A 27,009-nucleotide genomic window follows, 5' to 3' on the forward strand; every position below is an offset into this window, starting at 1 on the left:
AGATCTCGAAGTCTACCCATGTCGTGTGCGGTGTGGGAAGGTGGCTCTAGTTACACTGGGCACTCAGCTTTACATATTGCTGCTTGGGGCTGGGCGTCTGCACACTTCTGCCCCGCGAGCCGTTTGTGTGTGACGAGCCCAGCTCAGCCCGGTACGTCCTGACCACAGGGAGCGTGTATAAGTGTTGAGAACGCACTGCCATCATGCCTAAGGCTGTAGTACCAGGTGAGTGTGTCCCCACAGCACTCAGAATCCCTTTCACGAGGGGTACGAGACACCATGCATGTCCTTGGCAGCGTGTCGTCTCTTGAGACAGCGTGAGGACGTTGAGGAAAGGGAAGTTCTGTGTTAAGGCATTCAGCTCTTTTTAAAGTGACTGTAACATGATTGAAAATTGTAAGTTTCTCTGGACGAGCACGTCTGAGATTTTATTTGCATCTTTCACAAACTGACAACACTAGTTGTGTTAGTGTAGTCATCGTTAACATTTGACACCAAGGCCAGGATCTCAAGGGAGCTTTTCTGTGCCACTATTTTTACACCATAAGCTTTTCAGTGACCTTGCAACCTTTTCACACTCCGCATTGATCAGATTGATTCGTCAAAGTGCAGGAAAGCATATAAAGTGCTGAAAACTAGTTCACTTTCAGGTGTCCAGTTTTTGAAGACTTCAGTATGTCATTTACTACAACTATTATGCATCTTTTCCTTGAAGCACTAAACATGACAAAAAAGAATATTGTTTCCTGTTATATATACTATTGTTTCCATTGTGTGTGTGTGTGTATGCTGATTTATATGTGTGCTGATACTGCCTCCCATATTTGATCACGGAAGTTCCAGACGAGAAAGAATTGAGACTTGGCCTTAATGCACAGTCCTGTTGATTAGCCCAAACTGATGGAGCGTGGTGGAGGGAGGTGTCATGGTGGGGGCCCCGGACCCCGGACCCCACGCCAGCCCTCCACACACCTGCCATCTCCATTCATGATGAGTGAAGGAGCTGTAATGAGGGTGGAGCCCAGACGCACTGCTAGGTATCCACTTTAGGCGTAGCCCACGCAGAGCAGACATTCCCATAATGCTGTGCTCTAGCGCAGGTTGAGACGTTGTGATTACCGTCTCTGCGTGGGTGGTCCTGCAACTCTATAGGCCACCTGAATGAGGTTTCAACTGGGGCTTTAACTGGGCATGAAGTGGTGACATGAGCAGGGGGGGGGGGGGGGGGGTTACTACAGCTGGAACTGGAAACTTCTGGTCTGTCCATCTCAGCTTCTGAACACAAGAAATGCAGAATATTTATAAATGAGGAAAATGGATCATTAAAGGGTGGCTGGTTGTTCATCGATCAGTGTTCCCTTTAAAGTTCCCAAGGAGGAATTTGTTTCAACCCTTGTATAGACAAGAAAAGTGTAAACGTGGCAGCACACAACTAGTTCACACATGTCTGTGATGGGTGTATCCACAGTAGATCATGCAGATTTGCTTTATTTTACCTGAACAAACATCTCAACTGAAAAGGCAAAATGAAGTCAGTAGCCCATTTTGCCTTGGGCAAACCACGTCATACAAACTGCAAACTCCTGTACATTCATAACGTCATAGCACATTTGGGTGAAATATTCCTTCATCATGCCACCTGTCCTGTATTTACCCATCGCTGTCAAAATGTGCACATAAAACCCTTGATTTAGATCTATATCTTATCGAAACGTCTGCTTGGGTCTGTTTAGTTAAACAGTTTTGCAAGGTTTACCTGTTCCTGTCCTCATCATGGTCTTACGTTGACCAGATGAACTCGGTGGCTTGCTGCGTGTGTGCAGAGATGGTTGTTGTTATTAACACTGTCGTTAAAAGACTTTAGACACGTGTCAGAGTTTGAAAAGTGGCGTAAACCAAGTAGGGCGAAAAATAGGAACACTTGAGTTGAGCGTAAGCGGAACGGGCCAATCACAGGTGGCCTGCCAGCCCAAGCAGCCGTGCGGTGATCTGGGGCTAAAGTAGGCGCCAAAGTGTTATTAAACTCATATAGCTGCTGCGTCAGCACACACACACGTGACTGGTGAAACATACAGTTCAGCCTTGGCTTGAGGTTCCACAGATAAATTGATACAACTCTCTGTTGGTGTTGAGTACAGACTGTTGTGCAAACAAAGCAAGATGTATTCCTGTTATATATCTGCATGGTTCTCCTTTATATCCTTGTAATATCCTTCATCTCGGCACAGTGATGTTTGATGGTATCCCCTTGTTCTCTTTCACCTAGTGAGTTTGAGAATAAAACGTTAAAGCTTGAATTCTGTGAATTTGTAGTTCCCAACATTGCAATGATATTTATTCCCAGGTGTAATCCCTTCCTGAGCAGGACAGATTAGTGTTTTCTCTGCTCTAATCCAGCAGAATTCACTGCCATTTTGAAGCCGAATGAGTTTAAGAGCAAGAAAACGCTGCACTGTGGACAGGGTTCCACTTGTGAATGCACGCTCATGCCTTGGTGAACCGGGCCTCTCTGCTTTGTGACCCTTTTTCTTTGTCCCCTCTACATGGCCCCTGTCTCTTGTCTGACGGGGACGTTGACTAACACAGAGGAGGGACAGCGTAAGTACTGGAGCGATTCTCAGCGAGGAATGTCAGTGTGGGGTGCGGTTGGGGGGGAGAGGGGGGCATGTCCTATCACACATTTCCATTATATCATGCTGCCAATCCCAAGCAATGGGGCTTTGTGGAATGCAAATAAGGGTTGTGAATGGATGTACGCAGACTGAGGTGTGCGGTATGAACTCTACTGGACCAGTGTGGTTCCTGTTTATTTGTTTATTGTTCACTGTACAAGGTTCAACCCCAAGGATTAATACACAATTTGTGCTGTTGTCCAGCATGGAATATGAATTATTGTGGCATTGGTTGAACACATTGTGGAGGGTGGACAGATAAATGGATAAATGTTTTACTCGTGTGGGCTTCCATGACATTATACCATTCCAAGCTACCTGGAATTGTACATTTGCCACATTTGAAGTTTCCTTCCTACACAGATAAAGAAGCAGAAGGCATGTCAGCATGGATCATGGATTCAAGGACATGGGAACGATTGGAAGTTTCCTTTCGTCTGTTTGTCTATATGTAAAATACAGTGTTTAATTGCTTCACTTTAATCCCTTTAACACCGCAGCCGTGACTGCCTTCTGACGTAGAAAAGAGTTTACATTACATGTTAAATAATCTGCTTTATCTATCCCAAATGAATATACATTCATTGGACAAGAATATAAAGCTATAATCACTACTGTATATAATCATTTGTAATGCAATTGGCATGAGGTTTCTGTTTCGATTCAGTACATAAATCAATATTTTGTGGAACTTTTCATTGCTGAACTTTTTATTTTTTTGCAAATGAAAGTTGTAGATCCAGGAAGGGGTGGGGTCAGGGGCGGAGTCAGGGGCAGGCCCTTTCCTCATGTTAATCTAACCAGTTCCCTCCTTGTCTTTTCACACCCCCCCCCCCTCCCCCCAATGGTTCCTGTGTGTTTGCTTCTGGGTAAACACGTATTCAGAAGCTAGTAAGTATGGACCAATGTTTTGCTTTGCTTCACATTTGAACAGTCATAAGTGTTTCATGGATGACTAGACACCGTGTAGCCATGAACGAATTTCCCATCCAAATCAATGTTTATTCATTTTTTCATTCACGGGAAAATGGGTTGATACACAACACACTTTTAAAAATAGTTGAATGACAAATGAATACATTACATTTCTTTTGGGCTTAAATGTTTAGCTAGAGTGCATGACATACAACGCTGAAAATATATTTGAGACCTTTATTTCTATGCATGTACAGAGCCCTTCGAAATTCAGAGACCAGGGATCTTCATTCTGGGTGTTCCCATAGCTACCTGAACTTCCCCTAATCATCTCCCTTAAATATGTACCTTTGACCTTCCCACACCTCACAAAAAACCTTGTTACTCGTCCGCTGCAGTCATGAATGTTTGTCTTCTGATTGGTGTCCTCTGGTATTTTGGGGCCCATTCACTGATCTCTGACTTCTGATTTTGTGATGTGCTTTTTTCTGGTTGTGGGCCTGGATTTTTTTATTTTAGCTGTGGTTCTGGAACCTGTTGCCTGTTTGTCTTGTTTTGGCCCAGTTGGACTGTGCGTTGTTTGCTTCTGCTTGTCCTGATTTGGACTTGTCTGTTCTGATCTCTGCACTCTGTTTAAAGCCTGCACACGGATCATACACCATCCCTCTGTGCTCATCATTACTACACTGCTGGATGACGGAGGTTCTCCACCAGCTCTCGCTCATCCGCCTGCATCTGCATGCCTTAGACGACAGATGTGCTGATGTAGGATTGTTTGCAAAAATATTTGCAAAATTGTTACAGAAATGTAGGCTGATGCATGTTATGCACTTTAGAAAATCAACGTCAGCCTTTGCACATCCAAATATCAAGCATATGGTATATAATTTGAGGCTTTGTTTTGGAACAGCAGTAAATAGTTGCATGAGAGGGTCGTTGTTTTCTGATTTGTTGTTCTTGTGTTCATTGGATTGGAGAACAACAGTGTTGTGCCTTTATCTCTTACTCTCACCTGCACCGTTTCCCAAGCATCTATTCTTTGAGCATGTGCAGGTCGCATCTGTAACACCACGTCAATGTCTCATCAGAAACGGACGACCGCATGCGGGCGTTCGCCGAGAAGGTGTTCGCGTCCGCGACCAAGGATGAAGATGTCCGGGAGGAGATCTCCATCTTCGACGTGGCTGACTGCCCTATTGTCCACCAGGAGCTGGCACATCACATAGCCACCGAGGATGACGCAGAGCGACGGTGAGGAGAACCTAAAACATTCAACATCAGTAAACACTGCTTTCACCAGCAGTGCTCTGTTCCATGAAGGGTTTATCAATAAATGTGTGGAAAGGATATCCTGTGCTTATCATATTTTGTAGCTAAATTATTTGGCTAACCGACAGTCATACTTGAAGATCATCTCAGATATCTGGAAAACTGATTATGGTGCACTGAACACTGAAGATTTCAGTGTTATGAAATTAACAGAGAGAAAGTGTTTGAAATGCTTGTCGGATTCAAAGAATGGGCAAAAGATGATTCTCCTCAGACTCCTTAACTCATTTTGCCTTCCAGAAAGAAGCACATTATGCATGCTCAAGAAGTTCTTGCCCCTCTGCTGGAAGATAAGCCAACGTACTTGGAGGTACCTCACTTCCAAAGAGTGGCCATCACAGGAGACTATGCAGCAGGGGTAGGTGTCCGTCTGTGAACGTCTCGGTTCGTGTGTCCCCTGTGATGAAACCAAGCCCTGCGTTATGCAAGACCACAGGGGTCTGACATGCCTGTGAAATATGCATGTGTGACCCATTTGCAGGCCGTCAAACAGTGCAGTCCCTCCGTGGCAAGAATAGATTTTGCAGGGTTGAGAAGGCAGTTTGGCCAGCGATGTATTGGGTTTCAGAAACCTAGCTGAGACATTTGATGCTAAGTTGGGTGGGCACAAGTATGACAGCAGATGAAGCATTACATATGTATTATCTACTCTTACGTTCAGTATGATTAGTCAGCAGTTTTAATTTAATGTTAAATTAATTTATTCAATACATTTGTTCTGTTTCACTTAATAAAGTTGTTAATAAATAATAATAATAATAATTAATAATAATAAAGTTTCATTTGTAAAGTCTCTAATGAAGTGACTTAATTACTTCATCATAAGCATAAACATTACTGACTAGGCATGAACATTTGGCCAGATCCCACCTGCCTGTGTTAAGACCTGAAATGATTTCATCGGTTGTGTTTGTCGATCTCAGGTGACCATGGATGATTTCGAGCTTGCCTGTAAGGGTCTGTACCGTGCACTGGCCATCAGAGAGAAGTACATGAGACTGGCCTACCAGAGGTTCCCCAACACTGCGTCTGAGTGCCTGCGCAGTATTGAGGGAGAGAAGTGGAAACCAGGGAATCAGCTTCAGCCAGGTGATGAAGCAAAAAAAATGCATTTCCACGTCACACGTTACTTAGATAATTTGCTGCAGTGTTTTCATGATTAGAAGATTGTTCACTTTACAAAGCTCCTGAATGGAGATCTGCCTTTGTTCCAAATCTAATCGAACACGTGAGTTAATCAAAGACATTGATAGCATTTTAATATTAGAGGATCAGAAATAAACTGCGGAAGAGTAAATCTCCAGGAACACATTTGACCATCCCTGACGTGACACAGTATTCAGGCAAACTTCAGTATTTTTTCTGAGACGCCTTTGTATGCACACTGAAACAACCGAGTAATTCAAAGTTGTCAGATTAACATCTCTGTGATTTCTGCTCAAGAAAACGGACAGTGAAAGTAAGAGCATAATGGCCTGTGTTGTGTATGTGTGTGTATGTCAGTCTTCACTTCCCCTCCTGCGCAAGGAGAAGATCCCTTCAACACCAAGACTCTGCCTCCCAACCTCGGTTATGTGGCTCGCATGCGGGATGGTGTCATCTGCGTCTACAAAGACGCGGCAGCTGCAGATAAAAACCAACCTCTGAACCTGCCTGCCCCCGACTACGCCACCTTCATCGATGACATGAACTTCCTTATTGCTCTCATTGCACAGGGCCCAACGTGAGTCTCTCCACAGGTGTCATTAGATTATCCCGGTACACAAACCAAAAGCCATGTGAACTGGTTGGATGTTGATGCCAAATAAGACTTAACGGTGGAGGTTTTGCTCCAGAGGGTTTAGGGACACAAACCTTTTTACAGATCTGACAGTCAAACACACTCAACATTTACTTTATTAATGAGGCAAGATTGGCCGCCCATCTAATTTAAATTGTATTGCACAATACACAGAGATTTGTATTTAAATTTTTTTATGGGTTGCATGTTTTAATTGGTTGAGTGTGTTTACCTGCATTGTCTCTGATTGGGCTCTTCAGAAAGACTTACACCCACCGTCGTCTGAAGTTCCTCATGTCCAAGTTCAACGTGCATGAGATGTTGAACGAGATGGAGGAGATGAAGGAACTAAAGAACAACCCTCACAGGGACTTCTACAACTGTAGGAAGGTACCATTACGGCACACGCGGCCGGAAATCGATAAGAGGAACTGACCATCACTCTTGTGTTTTTCTGTGGGGGGTTTCTCGCTAGCCAAACTAGCATATCTGGCAACCCTGTACATGAACAATGTTTTTCCCTCTTTTTACCATTTCTCGTTTTGTCTTTCTTTGCGCTTCTCTGCAGGTCGACACTCACATTCACGCTGCTGCCTGCATGAACCAGAAACACCTCCTGCGCTTCATTAAGAGGTCGTACCGCCTGGACGCTGACAGAGTGGTGTATAGCATGAATGGCAAAGAGATGACCATGAAAGAGCTGTTCGAGTCGCTGAAAATGCACCCCTACGACCTGACCGTGGACTCCCTGGACGTACACGCCGTAGGTTCCACTCTCACAGCAGCAGTCAACCCACAATGCATTGGTGCAAGAATGGCGTGGACGCAAGCCCACCACTCGTACATAGTTTGACATCTCCTTCCAAATCTGGGGGCATTAATATGGAGTTGCATGCTGTAGCGTGAATCTCATCCTTCACTCCAATTGAGGTACCTGGATCAAACACTGAGAACAACTGCTCACCTTTATTATTCCTCCATCATTTTTGGCACTATACGTTTTGGTAGGTAGCATTTCTCTGGTATTTACCCAACTTAGATTTCTCCACCAGTCAGTGGACCATGATTCATCTCCGCAGAGGACACGTTTCCATTGCTCCAGAGTCGAGTGGTACATGCTGCATTCTATGACGGTGGCATGTATCAAGTCACCAAAATCTGCAGTATCACCTGTTCAGTTGACCCTGATTGAGATTACATAGTAATGTGCTTGATTTGATAACACCTAGCTCAATAATTAGGAGGGATGTCTACAAATGTTTGGCTGTGGGCTGTATATTTCCTTGTGGTGGTGGTGTGGAGATGTATGTCTCTTGTGAGAACTCTGTCTGTCTTTGTGAGAGCTTACACGTGAACAGCGTTCCACCTGTGATGTGATCCTGTAGGGCAGACAAACCTTCCAACGCTTTGACAAGTTCAATGCCAAGTACAACCCTGTGGGCGCCAGTGAACTACGTGACCTCTATATGAAGACTGAGAATCACATTGGAGGAGAATACTTTGCCACCATAATCAAGGTACCACTTACTACTCTACCTCTTAGAGCACACATAATGGATCATAAAGAGAAGCCATCAATTTACATACCCGTGTTGAAACGAGCTTCTCATGTTGGGAGAGAATGGTGTGAACACCTGACGAGGGGCTTGGCTGTCACCCTGAATGAGGAGGGTGGATATGCAAGAGTGATAAGATTTGTAAAATAGCTGCAGGACAGGGTGATGAAAACACTCAAGAGCTTAAATGTTTGTTCTGGATGCAGTGCCAGCAAAGTGTGTGTATGTTCTGGTGGTAAAGGGATACCGTAGCTACCTGGAAGGCCTCGGTGTTCAGTATGGTCCGGCAAGCGCTTGGTACTCTTTGCCTTTAGTACCACTAGTAATTTTACTGCTTTTTGCCTTAATCCCATTAATGAAAGCTAATCTGCCTGGATTTTTATGAAACAGGAAGTGGCCAGTGATCTAGAGGATGCCAAATACCAGTATGCCGAACCTCGTCTGTCCATCTATGGGTCCAACAGCAATGAATGGACAAAACTGTCCAGCTGGTTCAACAAGAACAGGGTGTTTTCCCTCAACCTCAAATGGATGATTCAAGTACCCAGAATCTAGTATGTTTTGTTGTCGTCATCGTTTTTTTTATTTACATGCATGTCATCAATACAGGAGATCATTGCAACCCATTTGTACTGGAAGCTGTATGTTCCCAAACTCCAATCATTTAGCCCTTCTCACTATACCTTTGTAGAACATTTTTTCAGTGTCCATAATCAATGTGATAGTTCTGTCAATCACCAGTTTGAGTCAGTCATTCTTTAATAGGTATTCTTTATCACAGTAACTAATATAATATATACAGTATAATAATTTAATTGCTGTCTCTACACAATCTATTTTTATCAATTACTTTTTGCTTGTGCATATCTAGTGATGCATATCTAGTGATGGTCATTAATAAATGTCCTATTACATCCATTCTTTTTGCACAATGCCATCCTGCCAGTAAAACTGCATTGTGACCACAGCCACTCACTCACTACTAGGTCAAGAATCCCTTTTTGAAAATGTAAGAAAGTATCAAGATTAAAGCAACCTAATCCCACTAGAGTTATTCATCCAGTGATCTTTACTGTAGACATTGTGTAGACATGCAGATATTCTCAGATTTGTTCAGTTCCAGATTAACCAGGTAGTCAAGAGCTCAGCGTTTGACTCCCTTACTCATCTCCATGAGGAGCTCCCACCCAGTAGGACATTCTGCAGCCCTGTTGGAAACCAGTATGACCAGTAGTTTCATATTACTATTAGCAGAGGAGTAATATCAGCTCATCTTGCTCATTCAGCTTTAGGTCATGGGCTGGTATCCTTTTTTATGTCTTGTCATTATGTTTTATGACATGCCTAAATCAAGCTTGAGTGTATGAAGGTTGGGGCACGTAACTTCGGTATTATCAGTATAACCATGGTTGGCGAGGCTATACGAAGACTTTATATCACATAGACGCTTAGAGGAAAAATATCGAGGGCCAAACATTTGAGTTTGTGGGACGCCAGTGGAAAGATTGCAAGAGACAGATGTGGATCCTATCAAGGCACCTGATATTACCATCAGGTCCATGTGAAACACAAACCAGAGTCATGCTATGATTCCAAGGCTGACAGGGATTTGAATGGTAGATTTGGCAATTGACCTTGCCAAAGGTAACTTAAGAAGAGAGTGACAATATGAATGACACAGGGGTATAACGGCATGTGTTATGGTGGTATGAGTGTATCTGGGATAGCAAAGGTGCTAAAGTTTTGCTAGGCTGAAAATGATCCATGTTTAAAAAAAAAAACCATCCAGCCAACACCAGTTCTGTGGTTGGCTGACCACTGATGAAATGGTTTAATGATGGCTAACATATATTGTGTATAACAGATGGCAGATGATCAGTCTGATTAATTGTTAATTAAAATTAATCTGAATTGTTTTAATCTAAACTGTTTAAGCTAAAGCTGATTGCCCATAATATAATGCTTTTGCAATGTAATGTAAGGTGTTTTGAGCCTCAAACATCACTGGTCTCGTGAATTGTATGGTGTCATTCTGATTCTTCTAGCGACATCTTCAGAGCGAGGAACTTTGTGCCTCACTTTGGTAAGATGCTAGAGAACATATTTCTCCCTGTTTTCCAAGCCACCATCGAACCCCAGTCCAACCCTGAGCTGGCCATCTTCCTGAAGCATGTGAGTGACAGGTTCCCTAAAACCACCCAAAGTGTGAGGCCATTCAGAAATATTGTAGAAAACTGGCCCACAATGGTTATTGTATCACATCATCCAGTAGTTCATCTGTCCTTCTCTCTGTCTAAATTTGTGAATCCATCCTTCCAACTATCACAGTGTCCTTTCTTCATCCTGTCCACAGGTCACAGGTTTTGACAGCGTTGATGATGAATCCAAGCACAGTGGCCACATGTTCTCCACCAATAGCCCTAAGCCAAACGAGTGGGAAAGTGTGAAGAACCCATCCTACACCTACTACATCTACTACATGTACGCCAACATCGCTGTGCTCAACCAGCTGCGCAAGTGAGTATCCAAACAAAATGGTGGAGAGTGTATCTTACTGTACTTCCTCTAGAAATGTGGCAAGTTTAAGTGGAAACCCATGTCCTGTAGTGCTACTCATCCAGTGACCATACTGTGATATTTGCCTCTGGGCCTCCAGCCAAACCAGTGAGGTTTGTGAGCTCAGAACTGGAACAGAAGTAAAACATTGGCTGGGTCCTCATAAATCAGCAATGATTCTGGAGTTCTCACCCAGTCTGATTCAATTTATCACCCGATTTCTCTTTCCGGTTTTTTTTTGTTGCTCGATCCTAAACTATGCCGATTAGAATACCACTGATAAGAAAGTTCTTATTTTAACGCCTGTGTGTTTTTACAGGGAGAGGGGCATGAACACATTCCTCTTCAGGCCCCATTGTGGGGAGGCGGGAGCTGTCACTCACCTGCTAGCCAGCTTCATGACTGCTGACAACATCTCCCATGGACTCAACCTCAAGAAGGTCGGTGTGCTACCCACCCATACCAGTGGGGAGTGCCACTCTGGCCTTGTGCAGCAAAAAAGAATAGTTATAAAGACAACAGTTTAGTGTAGTCCTCAAGATGTGCCTAAACTAGTTCTCACTTAGAACTAAACTCCTAAAGCAACAACACAAAAAACACTGCAGGTTGCTACCAGTCACTCTTCATTTACAAACACACTGCACAAACTTGATCAGCTGTGTGTGTAATCAGTGTGTCCCGTGTCCCTCCCGTTCTGACACAGAGTCCAGTTCTGCAGTATCTGTACTACCTGGCCCAGATCCCAATCGCCATGTCTCCTCTCAGCAACAACAGCCTGTTCTTGGAGTACAACAAAAACCCACTTCTGGAGTTCCACAAGAAAGGTCTGGTGGTGTCCCTGTCCACGGACGACCCCATGCAGTTCCACTACACCAAGGTATGGGTTGCTATGAGTTGGTATATCTTCAGTATAATTCACGCACTCACTTCTTGCACATTCGCAGCAGTCAATGGTGTAGGGATAGTGGCGGTCGTGAAAAATTGTTCTGATTTTGGGTGACGTGTCATTTTGTCTGAATCCACAATGCCACGTAAAATCAAAATCAGATTTGAGGATTGCAGCTGGTCTAAAAATGGCCTCTACGAACCTCTTAAAACATTGCTATGCTAATAGGTTCTCTGTTCTCCATTCCTCTTTCTGTTTCATGTTCTTCATTCCTCATTCGGTGTTTGTGCAGGAGCCCCTGATGGAGGAATATGCCATTGCAGCTCAGGTGTTCAAGCTCAGCACTTGTGACATGTGTGAAATCGCAAAGAACAGCGTCCTGCAGAGCGGCCTGTCACACGAGGCATGACAACCATCTATTCACGGTTTATTACAGCACATATCGTGACCAGCACCTGTCATTGTCACCACTACTGTATGATATCCATGTTGTTTTTCACACCCAACAGGAAAAGGTACACTTCCTGGGAACAGATTACCTGAAGGAGGGCCCAGAAGGCAACGATATTCGCAAGACGAACGTTGCTCAGATCCGTATGGCCTATCGCTACGAAACTCTGAGCTATGAGTTCTGTCTCATTAAGGAAGGTGTGAAGGGTGACTAAAGAGCTAAATCCTTTCTCTTTCTCTCTCCCACTCACACTTTCTCACTGACACACACACACACATACACACACACACGCACGCACGCACGCACGCACACACACACGCACACAACACACACACACCCCAGAGAGATATTTGCCCTAAGGTAACAATTAAAGATCAGACATATTGATTTTTCCTTGTCTTAAAAATATACATTTTTCAAGTAATACATTTGCTGAATTTTAATTTGCTAAAAACATTTATACAAAATTCTGGATACTGTTTAAACCTACTCTTGGATTAAGCAATATTAGAACTATGCATTTTGCACTGAAAAGAATATTTACTAACGTTGGAGTAAATGGCCCTAAAAGATGACAATGTTTGCTTCTGTTGCTTGACTAGTGTTCAATAAACATAAAACGTTTTGTGCAGATGTCCATACAGTGATAGTCACTCATCCAGTGTAATTATTTTCACAATGAATAAAATCAAGGAGACTGATATTTCACATGATTTTGTGAATTACACATATGAAATACGCCTTCAGTGGGTGAATAAACTATTGTCTGATGAAACTGCAGAAGTCTTAATTTGCCTTAAAAATGCAATTTGGTATTGGCAAAGTTTATATGAACTCTTTAAATTATTGTCAAATGATGTGGATGATTTTGTAGTGTGTACATGCATCTTAAAGCTAGTTCGTCAAGTTTTGGATGAGCAGAGTGAAGTTTGTATGTATTGTTCGACTGGGGAACTGTTCTCAGATGACAGCGGGAGATGGCGGACACGTCCTCCTTCACAGCACCAACTCCGTCTACCTTCAGTTTTTTTATTCCAACAGTACCTCAAATAACAGCAAACGAAAGATCTGGACCTCGTCTGCTCTTCTGGAGTCTCGAAAGTCGTTTTATTCCCTCTGTCTCAGCGGATTCGGCGACCTTTTGAAGGGAATGAATAGACGTTAGCTCACGGGCTAAGTAGCGAGTTAGCTTGCGTGTGAAGTCGGCTGACCGGAGTTATAACGCTGTCAGTGGACCTCTGGCTGTAAACCAAACAAACGGTGCTTGTTTTCGTTTAAATGATATTTTGCGCAAAACCCGAACTCCTTGGAGAAACGGGCGAAGTGTGCCGAGTGAGTTTTCTTGTGCAATAACAAAGGCGTAATCTGGGCTGAAACCACACGCCGTCCTGCCGTTTGGTGAGCGCTCTCACTCCCGCTTGAGAGAGGGCTGAGGTGAGTGCTTTGGACAATCGTAAAACTCGTTTTCCCCCTTTGTCAACGTCTGTTAACTTTATATTTGATACCCGACATTTAAAAGCCGACGTTTAAACTCCTAAATCTGGATGCGCGTTTGATTAGACACGTATGGTAAGTGGTGCTTCAGTGTGGTCCATAGACTACGTGTTGCACACGCAGCCGTGATGGGAGAGGACGACTTCACGTAAATCAACGGTTCTGCAGTCCGGGCTGGACACGGCCACGTTGAAACGGCCCGTGTCCCAGCCCCCCTGGCGCATCGGTACCAAACGTGGGAGAACACGTGTGACCCAACGTTGCAATTAGGTTTAATTTGGCTCATGAGACGGCTGGGTTCTTTAGGTGTGTGTGTGTGTGAGAGAGAGAGAGAGAGATGTTTATCATAAAAGCACAAGCAATAATTCCGAGTTGTGTTGTGGGTAACCTCTAAGCAGGTGGTTCAGACACCAGTGCAAGCGGTTTATCCTGGCTCTGGGTCTGCTGTTTGATGCTAACAATAGCTGTCTATTCCCTTCCATAGATGAAGAGTTAGACCACACAGTTTCTTTTAAAATAATTTGGTAGTCTGCAATACAAAATCCTTAAACTCTGCCTTTCTCACTATTATGTGATCACAGACCGGTCCCATCTGCACCGTATATCCCTGCTGGTCTTCAGAGAGATTTAAGAAATGTTTTGTGTTAGGTTACAGAGCAGTTGTGCTGACATGTGGTCAGTTTGCACCAGAATTACATTGGTTATGGTACACCGTGATCCCACAGCCAGACTGTTTTATTGTCGACATCATGTGGGGAAGCTGGTGACCTGCTCTGTGTCCAGCTTGAATCGGACATCTTTCCAAAAAACATTTGGAAGGCAGCTGCATGACAAATCTGCTAAACCATCATTATGGGCTTTCTGCTGATCCTAGCTTCCTGCATCTCAGGAAACACAAGCTAAATCTTCCTGCAAAACAGACAGGCAGACAGACACACAGACGGACGCAGTCGTCCAAGTGGGTCATCTGATGGTGTGGTCCAGAGAGACGTGTCCTGGGTGCATGTGTTCACTTTGGCTCGGCCAGAACAAAGGTACCATTTTCACTGTTTCTGCTCACACACCCCCCCCCCCCCCCCCCCAACCACCACCTGGGTTCTGCTGGAATGTGGCATGTACAGTTAGCATTCGGCCATAGATTCCAGCATGCATACGTGTCTGAATCCCTTTAGTCTCAGAACATGCGACGTGTCCAGAACCCTTTGGCTGTGGTTAACGGCTTGTTCTGCGCCTGCCAGGTTCATCTAAGCTTCCAGCTCCGCTCTGGGAGACAGAATCTGCTTAAGAATTTCAAGTGGTCCTTGTTTGCCTGCGGCTTGTCACACAAACACCAGCGATTACTAACGCATCTGAAATGCTGAATTTAACTTTTTGCTTTTTTGAAAATAGTGAAGTGCAGAGGGGGGGGGGGGGGGTTGAAGGCGGCTCTTGTGCGCTGATGAAAGGCTGTTTTGTGAATATGGATGTGAAATACTTGGAATGCACGTCCTTTTGTTGCCATGTGAAAAGAGGCCCTTTCTGAGAGTAGTGAAGTTGAATTACATTATTCTTGAGTGTGTTAATGCACAGCAGTACTGGTGCAGACCCAGCTGGTGTGTGTGTGTGTGTGTGTGTGTGTGTGTGTGTGTGTGTGTGTGTGTGTGTGTGTGTGTGTGTGTGTGTGTGTGTGTGTGTGTGTGTGTGTGTGCGCGTGCGTGAGGGGTGGTTACTCAGGGTGATGGGCCTCTGCAGATGACCAGCACAATGCTTTCTGTTCCTGTCTCTCTCTCTCTCTCTCTCTCTCTCTCTCTTTCTCTCTCTCAATTTTATTTTTGGCTACACCGTTGACCTTGATTGAGACGGTCCTTTTGTCTTCCTCCCTTTATGGACACTATGTCCACGCGGCGTCTGTTGGCCATTCATGCACTGACGTCCATAACCTAGCAGGACAGACACCTCACTCACTTTTTTTATGCACATGGTTTGAAGTAATTATTTCCTGTTTGTTTGTTTGTTTGTTTGTCCAGTGCGGTGGAATAATGCCTCAGGAATACAACGCATAGAAGTGCCTCTAAGAAGAAGGAACACCTGCAAGCGGCCCGCGGGTTTGGGGGGATTCAGTCCCAGAGAGACTTGCTGTTCTCTTGACTCTGTTCCCCAACAATGGTAACCAGGATGGTGGGCTTCCTGCAGTGATGTCCAGGCAGTGAGGGCTCTGTGGCCCGCCATGCTGGCCCTAGGGGTTGACTATGGGAAACCAGGAGAGAGAGGAGGAGGACGAGGAGGAGGAAGAACGGCCGTGTGGCAGCTGCCTGTTCCGGGAAAGCTGCTGGCACGGGGAGCTGGCGTCAACATCAAACAGAAGATCTCTGAGTGGGAGGGGCTTAGCCAGCTGGAGGATGGGCATGGGGGAAGGGCCAAGACCCCCGTCCCCCACACTGTTTCTAGGGACATGCTGGGAACTGTAGTTCATCTTGATGACAAAAGCAATGGACAGTGTAGGAAAATGAACCTGTCTAAAGCCAAAAGCCTTGGGCTGGATTTCAGGGAAACCCGGCCTGGTGACAGGCAGACTGCATTGGAACGCAGGTCTGACCCCAAGCACCATCGGTCATTTTCGAACGAGGTCGTAACCTCCAGCCTTGTGTCAAAGCCGTCGCCCGGCGTGACCCGAGCCCAACCGCCTGCAAACAAACCGGACGATACGAAGCAGAAAGCCAGTCCTGGTGAGAGTAGTGACCACAACACGGATGCTGATGTAACATCTCTACCTCAGCGTGCAGACCATCCTGAGGACACGCTGCCTCCTGGGAACTTTTACACCTCCCGGGGGTTTTGGAGGAGACTTGAGGGTGAGGAGGCACTTTGGGAGACGGTGAAACAGCCCTCGCCCGTGTCGAAGCGTCTTGTAACGCGGGAAGCTTGTCCTGATCCTACCACACCACCGCCTAAACCTCAGCGCACATTCCAGTACCAAGGGGCGGGCTGCCCACCTGTACACTCGGCCCAATGGGAGAAGCAGACTCTTGGTAGCCAATCAAAAGATGCCAGAAGGCATGATTTCGTCCTCCCTCCCAAAGTCCCGCCTCTCCCGTGCCCAGTCACACCCAGCAATGGCTTCTCCAGAAACAGAAAAAACAGGTGAGTGAACACATCCTGCAGTGCAGCACATCAGATGCATCAGTGTTTTGTAGAGTAAACCTTCTAACTGGAGTACAAACATCACATGGAGTACAAACATCTCATGGCAGGATTACGATGTCTTTACGATGTTTTTTCGTCACCGTACTTATTTTGGACCAATGACGTTTGTCAGTTGCCATTCTAATCCAGTTCACACACTGGATTAGATGTTCAGAAAGTTATGGACATCTTTTTGAATGAGAAACTTACCAGTCTAATTACAATCACATATTTTAAGTGTTAATTATAATAATAATAATAATAACCATCTTAAAACATAATGCTGAACATGTCCAGACTACTATTGCTTCTAGTACTGTTTTGTGTTTCATGTGTTTGTAACGTGACATGGCAGTGATGGTGACTACTGCTCAAGGAGTGGTGGTAAAATCTAAATGTTTATCTACACAGTGTGTGTTCAGAATTGCTGTATTCACACCACAGGCTGGTGATCAAGGCCTTAACTATGTAGTCAGGCTCTTTCTGCAGCTCACATCCATAGTTGTCTTTTGCTTTTAAATACACACTCCTGAATCAGTGCCCTTTTAAATACACACTCCTGAATCAGTGCCCTTTTAAATACACACTCCTGAATCAGTGCCCTTTTAAATACACACTCCTGAATCAGTGCCCTTTTAAATACACACTCCTGAATCAGTGCCCTTTTAAATACACACTCCTGAATCAGTGCCCTTTGCGGATCCTACTGTGAACATGGTGTAATTCCGCCACCTTGGGAGTGTGAAACCTGGGCCGCCCTTTCGGTTTCTGACGTCTCGTCAGAGGGTTTCACTTCTTAGCCTGCTGACGGTCCCCCAGACGCAGGAGCCAGGGAGGAAACGCACATCTTGGCTCCGCTCCAGCTGTGATGTCAGTCCTTCTCTGGCGGAGTCTGAGTCTATTGTCTGGAGTTGGCCTAGTTCTGCTTCAGCCAAGAGGGCAAAGGTCACGCTGAGCTGTTTTGACACGCACGCACACTGGTGTTTTAATGGCTTCTTTTAGCATTTTTCTTTAGACTTTCTCTTGTTTCATCCTATCCCTCAAACCCCAGTATGTTGTTTTTAAATGCTTCGTGTGTCTTTTTTTCAGGGCGTGTTTGTTTCAATAGAAGTTGCAGCATTTTTTGTGACGCCGTCACGCTGTGTGTAATGCGACAGGCCTGTCAACAGAGCCTGAGGCGAACACGTATAGATCATCAACAGCCAGAGACGTCACCAAACAGCCCCACTGTACTGTACACTCTGCCATTATCCCGGGCTGACCTTAGACGCTGCCCTATGCACTTTGACACTTCTTTATGTGAACACTGTTGTTTTGACTGAAAAGTGGTCTGATTGAACACTGATTGAGGACTATGACTGAAAACCAGGTGAGGGTAATCAGGAACGGTCCGAGCTCACGCAGTTTTAACAGTACCGCACACGGCCTCTCCCCCCTCGTAGGAAGTCGTTTGAGTTTGAGGACGTAGTTCATTCGACCGCCCAGCAGGGGGCGAGGCGGCTGGAGGGGCGTCGCTCAGGACTGCTCCACGCCCGCTCCGAGGACAGCATCTACGAAGACATCATCGGTGAATCAACAAAACGAGACACACACAATATAAGGAAGGAGCAGATGTGTTTCTATGAAGCAAAATAATAATAATTTCCTTTGCAAATGTGATAAGTAAACTCTGATCGCACACACTTAGATCACAGACCTCACGGGTTACCCGTTAGAATGTTCTGGATTACACCAGCTGACGTTTGCACATTTGAGATGTGCTTTTACACAGTACAGCATTTACATGTGCATCGTGATGATGACTCACTTCCTGTGTCCTTCGTCATTTCTAGCGGACCTGTCAAAGGAGAACCCATATGAGGACATCAAACTGTCTCCTATGTGTCTGCCCATCAAGCGCTCCCGAAACTCGTCTGTTGCGCAGAGACAGAGCCCAGGCACCCCAAAGGTGATTGTCACAACGGTGCTTTTCCAAGAAGCATACGCAGCTGTTTGTTGCTGGAGTACAGATCACTCGGGCCAGAATGTCTGCACCTGGTCTTTGCTCTTTGTTAAACGGCTGGATCTACAGTCTGACTGCTGGTTTGAGTGTGTGTCTGTCTTGCTTTATTGTCAAATGGTGTCCTTTTTTGATTTCCCCTTGTGTTTTCTCCTCACATTGTATGTGTGGCTGTAGTTGCCCCCAAAGCCCCCTACATTACGACACGGCAGGCTGGCCCTGACATCACCACCCCAGACGCCTGGCACTCCTACAGCAGCGACAGCCAATCGAGCTGCTTACAAAACACAACGGCAGCCTCAGGTAGATATTGGTCTCACACACACACACACGCACACACACACACACACACACACGCGCACGCACGCACGCACGCGCACACGCACACACACTGTCTGAGGTGAATGCTCTGTGTGAGAGTGAGAACCGTAAAAGTGAACCTCTCCCTCACAAAGCTCAGCACACAGCAATTAAAGTCATACGAGGAAAAAAACCCCAACAAAAACCAAATCACGTGATCACAGGCCACATTTCCGTGGGTGAGGGGGAAACGTTGAGGAGATGGACAAGAGACGCAGGAAACGCCGTTCTAGAGCAACGCATGAGACACTGAGCGTTATCACCCAGTCCATGTGGCACATGCTGACCAGTGCTGACTAACCCTCAGTGTGTGTGCGTGCATGCACCCGCGCGTGTGTGTGTGTGTGTGAGTGATACAGTCAGCCGTGGACAGTTGGTGTCAACAGATGCATTCAGTGTCATTCACGTTAGGACGCTTTAAACACGGGTTAATTAAACAAGCCTACACACATGTAGCTGATGGAGGCGAGTTGTGTCCATGATGCAGGAGTGTTTGGTGTGGAGGTAAGACTTCTCCCAGTGTGTGTGTGTGTAATGTCTGCTTAAGGTCGTAGACTGTGGCTACGCAGATGGTTCTTCTGTCTAACACCCACAATCGTTAGTTTGTTTTCCTGTTTTTCTATTGCTGTTGTTCGTTCTAGTTTCGTGTCCTTCACTAGAGTGTGAGAAGAGGTGGATAGAGGAGGGAGGTTTGAGAGGCCAGAGGTGGGCATTCCACGAAGTAAAAGTCCATCCCAGGATTGTATTCAAGCTTGCTGGATTTTCTAATTAGTGGCAGGTAAAATGAGTGGAATCAGCACAATCCAGGAAACCTGAGCAAAATCCCGATGAGGACTTTTACTGTCTGAACCTGGAATGTCCCCCTCTGGAAGAAGCTAACGCTAGGATCCAGAAAAGTCTCTGTGTAAAGTGTCTGCATGACTTTAAATAAGGAAGTTTATGAGCATATGTCTTCATACAGCTTGGACAGTTTTTTTCTATTTTTCATTAAAGACAAATATTTAATACCAAAATAAAATATTTTTCAAACCTTTAATATTTAAACAGTACAAACACACAGACACAAAGTTTAAGGATGTTTTTTTTTAAGTTGCTTTTGAACACATTCAAATACATACAATAGCTAAAATCAAAAACTGGCTTGGTAAATTATTACCTGCTGAATTTATGTCCATTAACATGGTTTCCTCCGATGTCTGAAGCTTGCGCGGTTCATCGGTGGAGAGTGTGCAGTGTTGCATGATGGGACTGCTGGGGAGAGTGAACCCCTTTATGAGACTCTTCTACAGCAGAGAGCCTCCTGTCTCCTTCACCTAGAAATGGATTCTAGTGTCTTCAGTCTAATGTGGGATGTCCTGCTGGCATCAGTCTAGTGTGGGTTGGACTGGATGGCCTCCATGGCTGTAACCCATGACCGAGTTGTTTTCCTTCCACCAGTGCAAAATGTATTTGCGTTGTTTGTCTCCTGGAGAGAGACACCCTTAATTACACAGTGTGATTTCTCTGAATGCCTTGTGATCACGTGCCGTGTTTATTTGTGTTTTGGGCAGTATGTGAGCAGGATCCAGGAGATCTTCCAGGCCAAGAGGGGGCGCAAGAGAGTGAAAAGCCAGATGAGCAGCAGCAGAGGTAGCATCTTGTCCCCGCCCATCACCCCTGCATCCCTTAGCTGGCATAAATCTGCTCAGTGAAGGTTAAAATGACAGAGAAGCTCCCATTAGTAATCATTACCATTCTCATTACCACAGTCTTGGAGGAGTTGATTAATAAATGCCATGTAGTAAAATTCTCTCTCACGGTGATCTCTCTGCTTTATCTGCTAGATGAACTGAGTGGAACCGAGAGTGATCCAGAGGAGAGCACTAAAGGTCCGTTGCACTCTCTCACCCTGTCATGACACACAATCAGAAGCCCCCGCAGCGCTGGTGAAAGCCAGCAGGTCCACAGGTTAATCACTGTCCAGCTGTGGCATACACTGGCTGGGCTGGTGAGCTGCATATTGAGCCTCTTGCTTGGTTGAGTCAGGTGTGTTGGCATGGGGGAAGGGCGTGGCTGTGCAGACAGGCCCCGCCCACTCCACCCCCTCAGCACTGGGGCCAAGAACCCAAGATCTAGATCACCATCAACTTGGAGTATAAAACCAGGGAAACGATTACAAAATATAAAGCAAAAATAATGGTTGCAGTTGTAATCAGGTATGGGTGTGGACCATCGAGGATACTGAAGTTTTCTTGGCATGTGTTTATTCTGCGTGGACATGTTTATTATAATTATCTGCGACGAAATAATGAGTTGATGTTTAACACGGTGGCCCTGGTGCAGGTGCCTCCCAGCGGTGCGTGTATGTGCAGTCCACTCTGAGGAGGAAACCGGGCTACCGCACCCTGGAGAGAGACCTCATACAGCTGCAGCAGCAGCAGCTCTTCCAGCTGTTCGTGGTCGTGTCGCTGAGGAAAGGGTTCCCCGGAAACACGTACTACCCAGAGATCACGCAACAGTTCCCCACCAAGGTAGAGGACCACAGCTTCGTCCTCCACTGTAGAAGAATGGCCATGAAACACTCCGCAGACAGCGTTTGTTAACGTGCTGTGGTCGATGTCGTCTGCAGTTTGAGAAGTCCTCGCGCCTGTCTCGTGAGACAGAAGATCGCCTGAAGGCTATTCCCAGTTTCTGCTTCCCAGATGCCGAGGGCTGGAAGCCGTCCGCGGATGTTAACAGGTTACTCACATCTGTCATGTGATTCGCTGGACCCACTCATTCTTTATGGGTCTTTGTGACTCATTGACTCAATGACTCACTGAGATGATTCAGAACTGAGAAATTGTTCTTGTCTCATCAGCAGTCTAGACATAGTCCTCTCTTCATGTGACGGGTGGTGTGTAAGATGTTATCTAAACAGTACCATGCTGTTGTGAGCAGAGTTCCTGAACTTTGCTGTGATTGTAATATTTCATCTGCAGTGAAACCTTCTCCTTCGTCCTGACGGGAGAAGACGGGAGCCGCTGGTTTGGTTACTGTCGCAAAATCCTGGTGAGTCACAGACATGAGGGAAACGTAACGTAAACACGCTTGTGCAATAGAAGAAAACACGCGTGTGGTGTCATGGTAATGGCAGCTGCCACGTCATACTGTGGTATTGCTGAGTCACTGTAGCTTTGACGTGTGCTTCGGTTTGGCCTCTGCCCAACAGCCTTGTGGGAAGGGGAAGAGGCTGCCGGAGGTTCACTGCATCGTTAGCAGACTGGGCTGCTTCAACCTGTTTGCCAAGGTGGGGATTTCCAGTGCTACACTTACTGCTGTCTGATCACACCAGATCACACCTGATCACTCCAGGCCTGTGCTACACTCAGCCTTACTGCTGTCTGATCACACCAGATCACACCTGATCACTCCAGGCCTGTAACCTCGTGGTGAATGAGGCTGTACTGTAATGTACATGTAACACATCAACAATGTGTGTGTGTGTAGATCCTGGAGGAGGTGGCCAGGCGGAGGGATATCTCTCCAGCCCTCGTCCACCCCTTCATGCGCAGCGTGATGGAGGCACCGTTTCCTGCCCCTGGACGCACCATCACTGTCCGCAGCTTCCTGCCGGGCTCTGGCAATGAGGTACGACCTCCTGCCCCCCCGTCTGCCATCCTCATAGAGTCATGGGGACCTTTCAGTGACAGGAGTGACCTTTCAGTTGGTCAGGATGAGCGTCTATACAGTCTTAAATCTCTTAAATCGCCTCATGTTACTGACGTACTAAACTTTATCTTGCCTATAACTATAATTGAGTGAATTAGTGAGTGTAAAAATACTTAAACCTTGAAATTTTCAAGGTTTAAAGGTACAGATTAGAATAAAATTAATGTCTGTGATTGTGTTTGTGCACACTCACGTGTGTTTGTGCACGCTCACGTGTGTTGTGCACGCTCACATGTGCGTGTAGGAGCTCAGTCTTTGTCGGCCCGTGGACTCGCGTCTGGAGCACGTGGACTTTGAGAGTCTCCTGCAGAGTCTGAGCGTGAGGAACCTCCTGCAGGTCTTTGCCTCCCTGTTGCTGGAGAGGAGGGTGATCTTCATCGCCGACAAACTCAGGTCTGTTCCTGCTGCCCACAGCAGCACCGCCCACGTCCGCGCGGCTTCACCCGCTCTGCACCGGCTCCGACGCTTTCGTAGGTGGTGAGACGCGCGTCTCTCTCTCTCTCCTCCCCCAGCACCCTGTCTCGCTGCGGCCACTCGGCGCTGGCGCTGCTCTACCCCTTCACCTGGCAGCACACCTTCGTGCCCGTGCTGCCCGCCAGCATGCTGGACATCAGCTGCTCTCCCACTCCCTTCCTCATGGGGGCGCTGTCGCCCTCGCTGCCCCAGCTGCTGCGTTTGCCCATCGAGGAGGTCAGTGGCTCTGAGCTGCCGGGTTCGTGGGTGTGGGGAGGAGTTTCCATGGAATTTGATTTTGTCAAGTCTTGCCAAAGAACTGCATTGAGTCATAACAAAACAAGACATGGGGGGGCAAACGCTCTTATTTTAATTAGATTCACTGATGAAGGGGCTGAGTTTCATTATGGGGGGGCAAACGCTCTTATTTTAATTAGATTCACTGATGAAGGGGCTGAGTTTCATTATGGGGGGGGCAAACGCTCTTATTTTAATTAGATTCACTGATGAAGGGGCTGAGTTTCATTATGGGGGGGCAAACGCTCTTATTTTAATTAGATTCACTGATGAAGGGGCTGAGTTTCATTATGGGGGGGGGCAAACGCTCTTATTTTAATTAGATTCACTGATGAAGGGGCTGAGTTTCATTATGCCTGCCAGTGCTTCAATTCATATCTGAATGAAGTCATTGTCACATACTTCATGGTTAAAGTGTCTAAAATGAAAGTGCAAAATGTCCCGAACTAGATGTGTATTATGCGTAACTGTGGAGACTGCTGTGTTTGCTACTTCTGTCTGCGTTGTGTGTTCATCCACATGAGTCAGTGTGAACACTAGTGAGGCAGATGTATATTCACTTCGCTCTCGTTTCAGGTGCTCATCGTAGACCTGTGTGCAGACAAGTTTGTTGTGCAGGTGTGTGTTATCTTTCAACAGAAGGGTGTGTGTTTGGAGGAATCGCCACAGGAAAGGTGGGGGGTTTAGTGTGTGAGGTGTGACTTCAGCTTCATGCCCAGGCCTGTGTTAATTGTATTTAACTTACCCAAATGACATTTCCGGAAAGTCTAATTATAAGTTACAGTGCTGTCTTTGTCTCCTTGATTGTGCTCCTTGACGCTGTCCTTCTAACCACCTTTCAGCTCGGAGATGAGGACTGCATCCTACCCAGAAAGCTGCAGGCGGCCCTGCAGGAAGTTCTGGAGAACCGTGAGGAGATGTTGGAGATCCAGGAGGAGAGTGAGAGAGGAGGTCAGCATGTATGCCCCACACACACACACACACACACACACACACACACACACACACACACCCAGCACTGCTAGACCTTTGTCTTTTAGAGGTGTGGTTCACTGTCTCACTGCACTTGGGTGACTCATGAGCACAGGTTGAGCTCTGACTCGTCCAACCTCACTGCTGTCTGAAGACTTTTGAGATTTGGTTTTGATTGTTTGTTTGAAACAAAAAATACTCAATTTCTGCCTTGACCACTGTGTACAAGTTTCCATTCATTCTAAAAGCTTAACAATGACCAAAAAATGTATTGAGAATATGACAAATCATTATCTGAAAACTATGATACCAGTTACATTTAATCTCCCAGTATTCAGTACAGATAACGTATTAATAGAGAAAAGGTTTGGCAGGTGCCTTTGTGTTCATTTAAAGGTATTAAAAGGTATTCTAACATCGGCTTCTTCATGAGGTCTGTTTATGGAATGCTTGGGGCCGCATGCCAAAATAAAAGTCCCACATTTCTTTCGACTGACTTTCCATTCTTACTGGAGACATTTTCCAGAGCTGGATGTCATTTCTTGGCTGGCTGTGGTCAGCAGAGAGTTGAGCTGAGGTCTGATTCATTCGTCTCTGTCACAGCTACTCTCTCTCTCTAGTCTCTGAGTTTGTCACTTTACTAAAGCGCTAACTAATATGAGCTGTAAGACTTGTAGGCTACACACTACTGACTGACCAAATTAAGTCCTTAAAATGACCCTTAACCTAATGACCTTTAACCTTTCTTCTGCTCCAACCATTCCAGAGGAGTGTGACCTGAGCCGTCTGCTGTCTGAGGCCTTCGTGCGCTTCTTCGTGGAGCTGGTGGGCCACTACTCCCTGCACATCGGCGAGACGGGCACGCCCGGCGTCCGAGAGCTCAACAGGGAGACTTTCCGGAAGTCTCATCCGTCACGTGGCGTGCGGCAGTTCCTCCAGCTCTTCATGGACACGCAGATGTTTGCAGGCTTCATCCAGGACCGGGAGCTGCGTAAGGGGGGAGTGAGAGGTGAGAAGCAGCATGCGCACCAGGCCGACCGTCCGCACCGCCTTGAGAAACAAGATGGCTGAAACGCCTCGCATAGCAGCCCAAGGTGTCATTTACAACCTGATTATAGTAATGCACACTGCTTTTTATGGAATGTTCTCTGTTGAAAGGTATTTTGTAATGCTAGGTGCTGATGGAGTTGTATGTCTACCGTGCTGTTAATGACATGCTAGCTGATGGCCATCCATTATCCTACAATGTTTCTCCCATTTAACTCCCACCGCAATTGTCAAGGAGCTATTTGTTCAAAAAAAGAAAAGTGTGTGCAAAAGAGATGATGCACTGTGAGCCAGTGATCAACTGTGTGCAAAAGAGGTGCACAAATGATGCAGAATGTGTGAATATGAAGAAGCAGCCGTGTGATTGGTGGTTTCTTCTCGTCAGGGCTGTTCGAGGTGAGAGCGGCGGACCACCTCGCCTCCTGCCCAGAACCTGGAGCCAGCGGAATGAACAAATTCCTCAAGGGACTCGGTAAGACGCTTTCTCAGCCTTTACCAAAAATGGAAACCGATTCAGTTTCCTCACAGCGAGTTTGTTGTTTTTAGGGAACAAAATGAAGTTCTTACAGAAGAAGTGAGGGATTGAGCAGAGACACCAAGCGTCTGGAGCCAAGAGGGGAAGGCCGTGCTGGTGATGGCTGCTTAGAGGACGTCAGCGAGTCAGTGAGTCAGCGGTTCAGCGGTGAGCCTTCTCCTTGGAGAGAGCCCAGCAGGCGGGTGGAGGCCCAGCCCGGGCACGTTCAGGCCCAGAACACACTCACGCTGCCAGCGCCTGTGCAATCGCAAGTAGTTGAAAAACTGGAAATGGATTTTTATAAACAAGCAACAAAGGAGGCCTGGAGGAAACGGAGGAGTCCTGTTAGCGTGTGAAGCAGAGAGGTTTTGGTTCAGTGCTTAAGACTATTGTAGTAGCTCCTTTTACACTAATCCAGATCCTTTTTAGTTTTTTTGTTTGTTTGTTTGTTTTACTCTCAAAAAAGCTGTTGTATATAGGTATTGTCTTTACACCCTAATGAACATTCCAAACTAGAAAGTGTTATTCCAAAAGGTAAAATGATTTGAAATGTAGAGGTGGTTCTCATCTCCTTTTAGAAGTTACATATTTGTAATTCCTCTGAGATACACTGATGATGCTTCTCGATAGAATTTTTATACGTTTCTAATTTCACTCTGCTTTTCTTATTATTTTTACAAACTAAAAGCATTTGTGATCGGTCTGAAAAGACTATTCAAAATACTTTCACATTTTGTACAGTTTTATATGATAGTTTTGTATAACCATGAAGTGTACTGTGACTTTTTTGAATAAAATGCCTTCATGTGCAACTATTGTTGTTATTATTATTATTATTATTATTATTATTATTGAACGTATAAGATGTTTATAAAT

General features: G+C 45.7%; 2 protein-coding genes across 5 annotated transcripts; both read left to right on the forward strand.

Annotated features, from left to right (window-relative positions):
• The first annotated feature begins 62 nt into the window (after positions 1 to 62).
• On the forward strand, positions 63 to 12,920 carry ampd1 (adenosine monophosphate deaminase 1 (isoform M)). Of its 2 annotated transcripts, none has more exons than XM_077004145.1 (15): positions 63 to 225; positions 4,676 to 4,838; positions 5,157 to 5,274; positions 5,840 to 6,005; positions 6,420 to 6,639; positions 6,957 to 7,086; positions 7,265 to 7,459; positions 8,082 to 8,213; positions 8,643 to 8,806; positions 10,298 to 10,424; positions 10,606 to 10,769; positions 11,128 to 11,248; positions 11,512 to 11,685; positions 11,987 to 12,097; positions 12,204 to 12,920. In XM_077004145.1, the coding sequence occupies exons 1-15, from the start codon at positions 204 to 206 to the stop codon at positions 12,357 to 12,359; spliced, it is 2,163 nt and encodes a 720-aa protein (XP_076860260.1). In that variant the 5' UTR covers positions 63 to 203; the 3' UTR covers positions 12,360 to 12,920. The 2 variants fall into 2 exon arrangements, with proteins under 2 accessions (XP_076860260.1, XP_076860261.1); XM_077004146.1 differs by lacking the exon at positions 63 to 225 and adding an exon at positions 3,545 to 3,563.
• Positions 12,921 to 13,082: 162 nt separating this feature from the next.
• On the forward strand, positions 13,083 to 26,945 carry dennd2c (DENN/MADD domain containing 2C). Of its 3 annotated transcripts, XM_077004143.1 has the most exons (20): positions 13,086 to 13,579; positions 14,529 to 14,673; positions 15,646 to 16,759; positions 18,244 to 18,368; positions 18,634 to 18,749; positions 18,978 to 19,103; positions 20,711 to 20,789; positions 20,984 to 21,028; positions 21,483 to 21,670; positions 21,769 to 21,878; positions 22,121 to 22,190; positions 22,351 to 22,428; positions 22,629 to 22,769; positions 23,095 to 23,243; positions 23,363 to 23,540; positions 24,177 to 24,218; positions 24,443 to 24,551; positions 25,339 to 25,581; positions 26,005 to 26,091; positions 26,166 to 26,945. In XM_077004143.1, the coding sequence occupies exons 3-20, from the start codon at positions 15,846 to 15,848 to the stop codon at positions 26,195 to 26,197; spliced, it is 2,832 nt and encodes a 943-aa protein (XP_076860258.1). In that variant the 5' UTR covers positions 13,086 to 13,579; positions 14,529 to 14,673; positions 15,646 to 15,845; the 3' UTR covers positions 26,198 to 26,945. The 3 variants fall into 3 exon arrangements, with proteins under 3 accessions (XP_076860259.1, XP_076860258.1, XP_076860257.1); XM_077004142.1 differs by lacking the exon at positions 14,529 to 14,673; XM_077004144.1 differs by lacking the exons at positions 14,529 to 14,673; positions 26,005 to 26,091; positions 26,166 to 26,945 and having other exon boundaries at positions 13,083 to 13,579; positions 24,177 to 24,274; positions 25,339 to 25,502.
• Positions 26,946 to 27,009: the final 64 nt, after the last annotated feature.

Source organism: Brachyhypopomus gauderio, chromosome 4 (genome assembly GCF_052324685.1).
Source record: "Brachyhypopomus gauderio isolate BG-103 chromosome 4, BGAUD_0.2, whole genome shotgun sequence".
In the NCBI taxonomy this organism is placed as follows: Eukaryota; Metazoa; Chordata; class Actinopteri; order Gymnotiformes; family Hypopomidae; genus Brachyhypopomus; species Brachyhypopomus gauderio.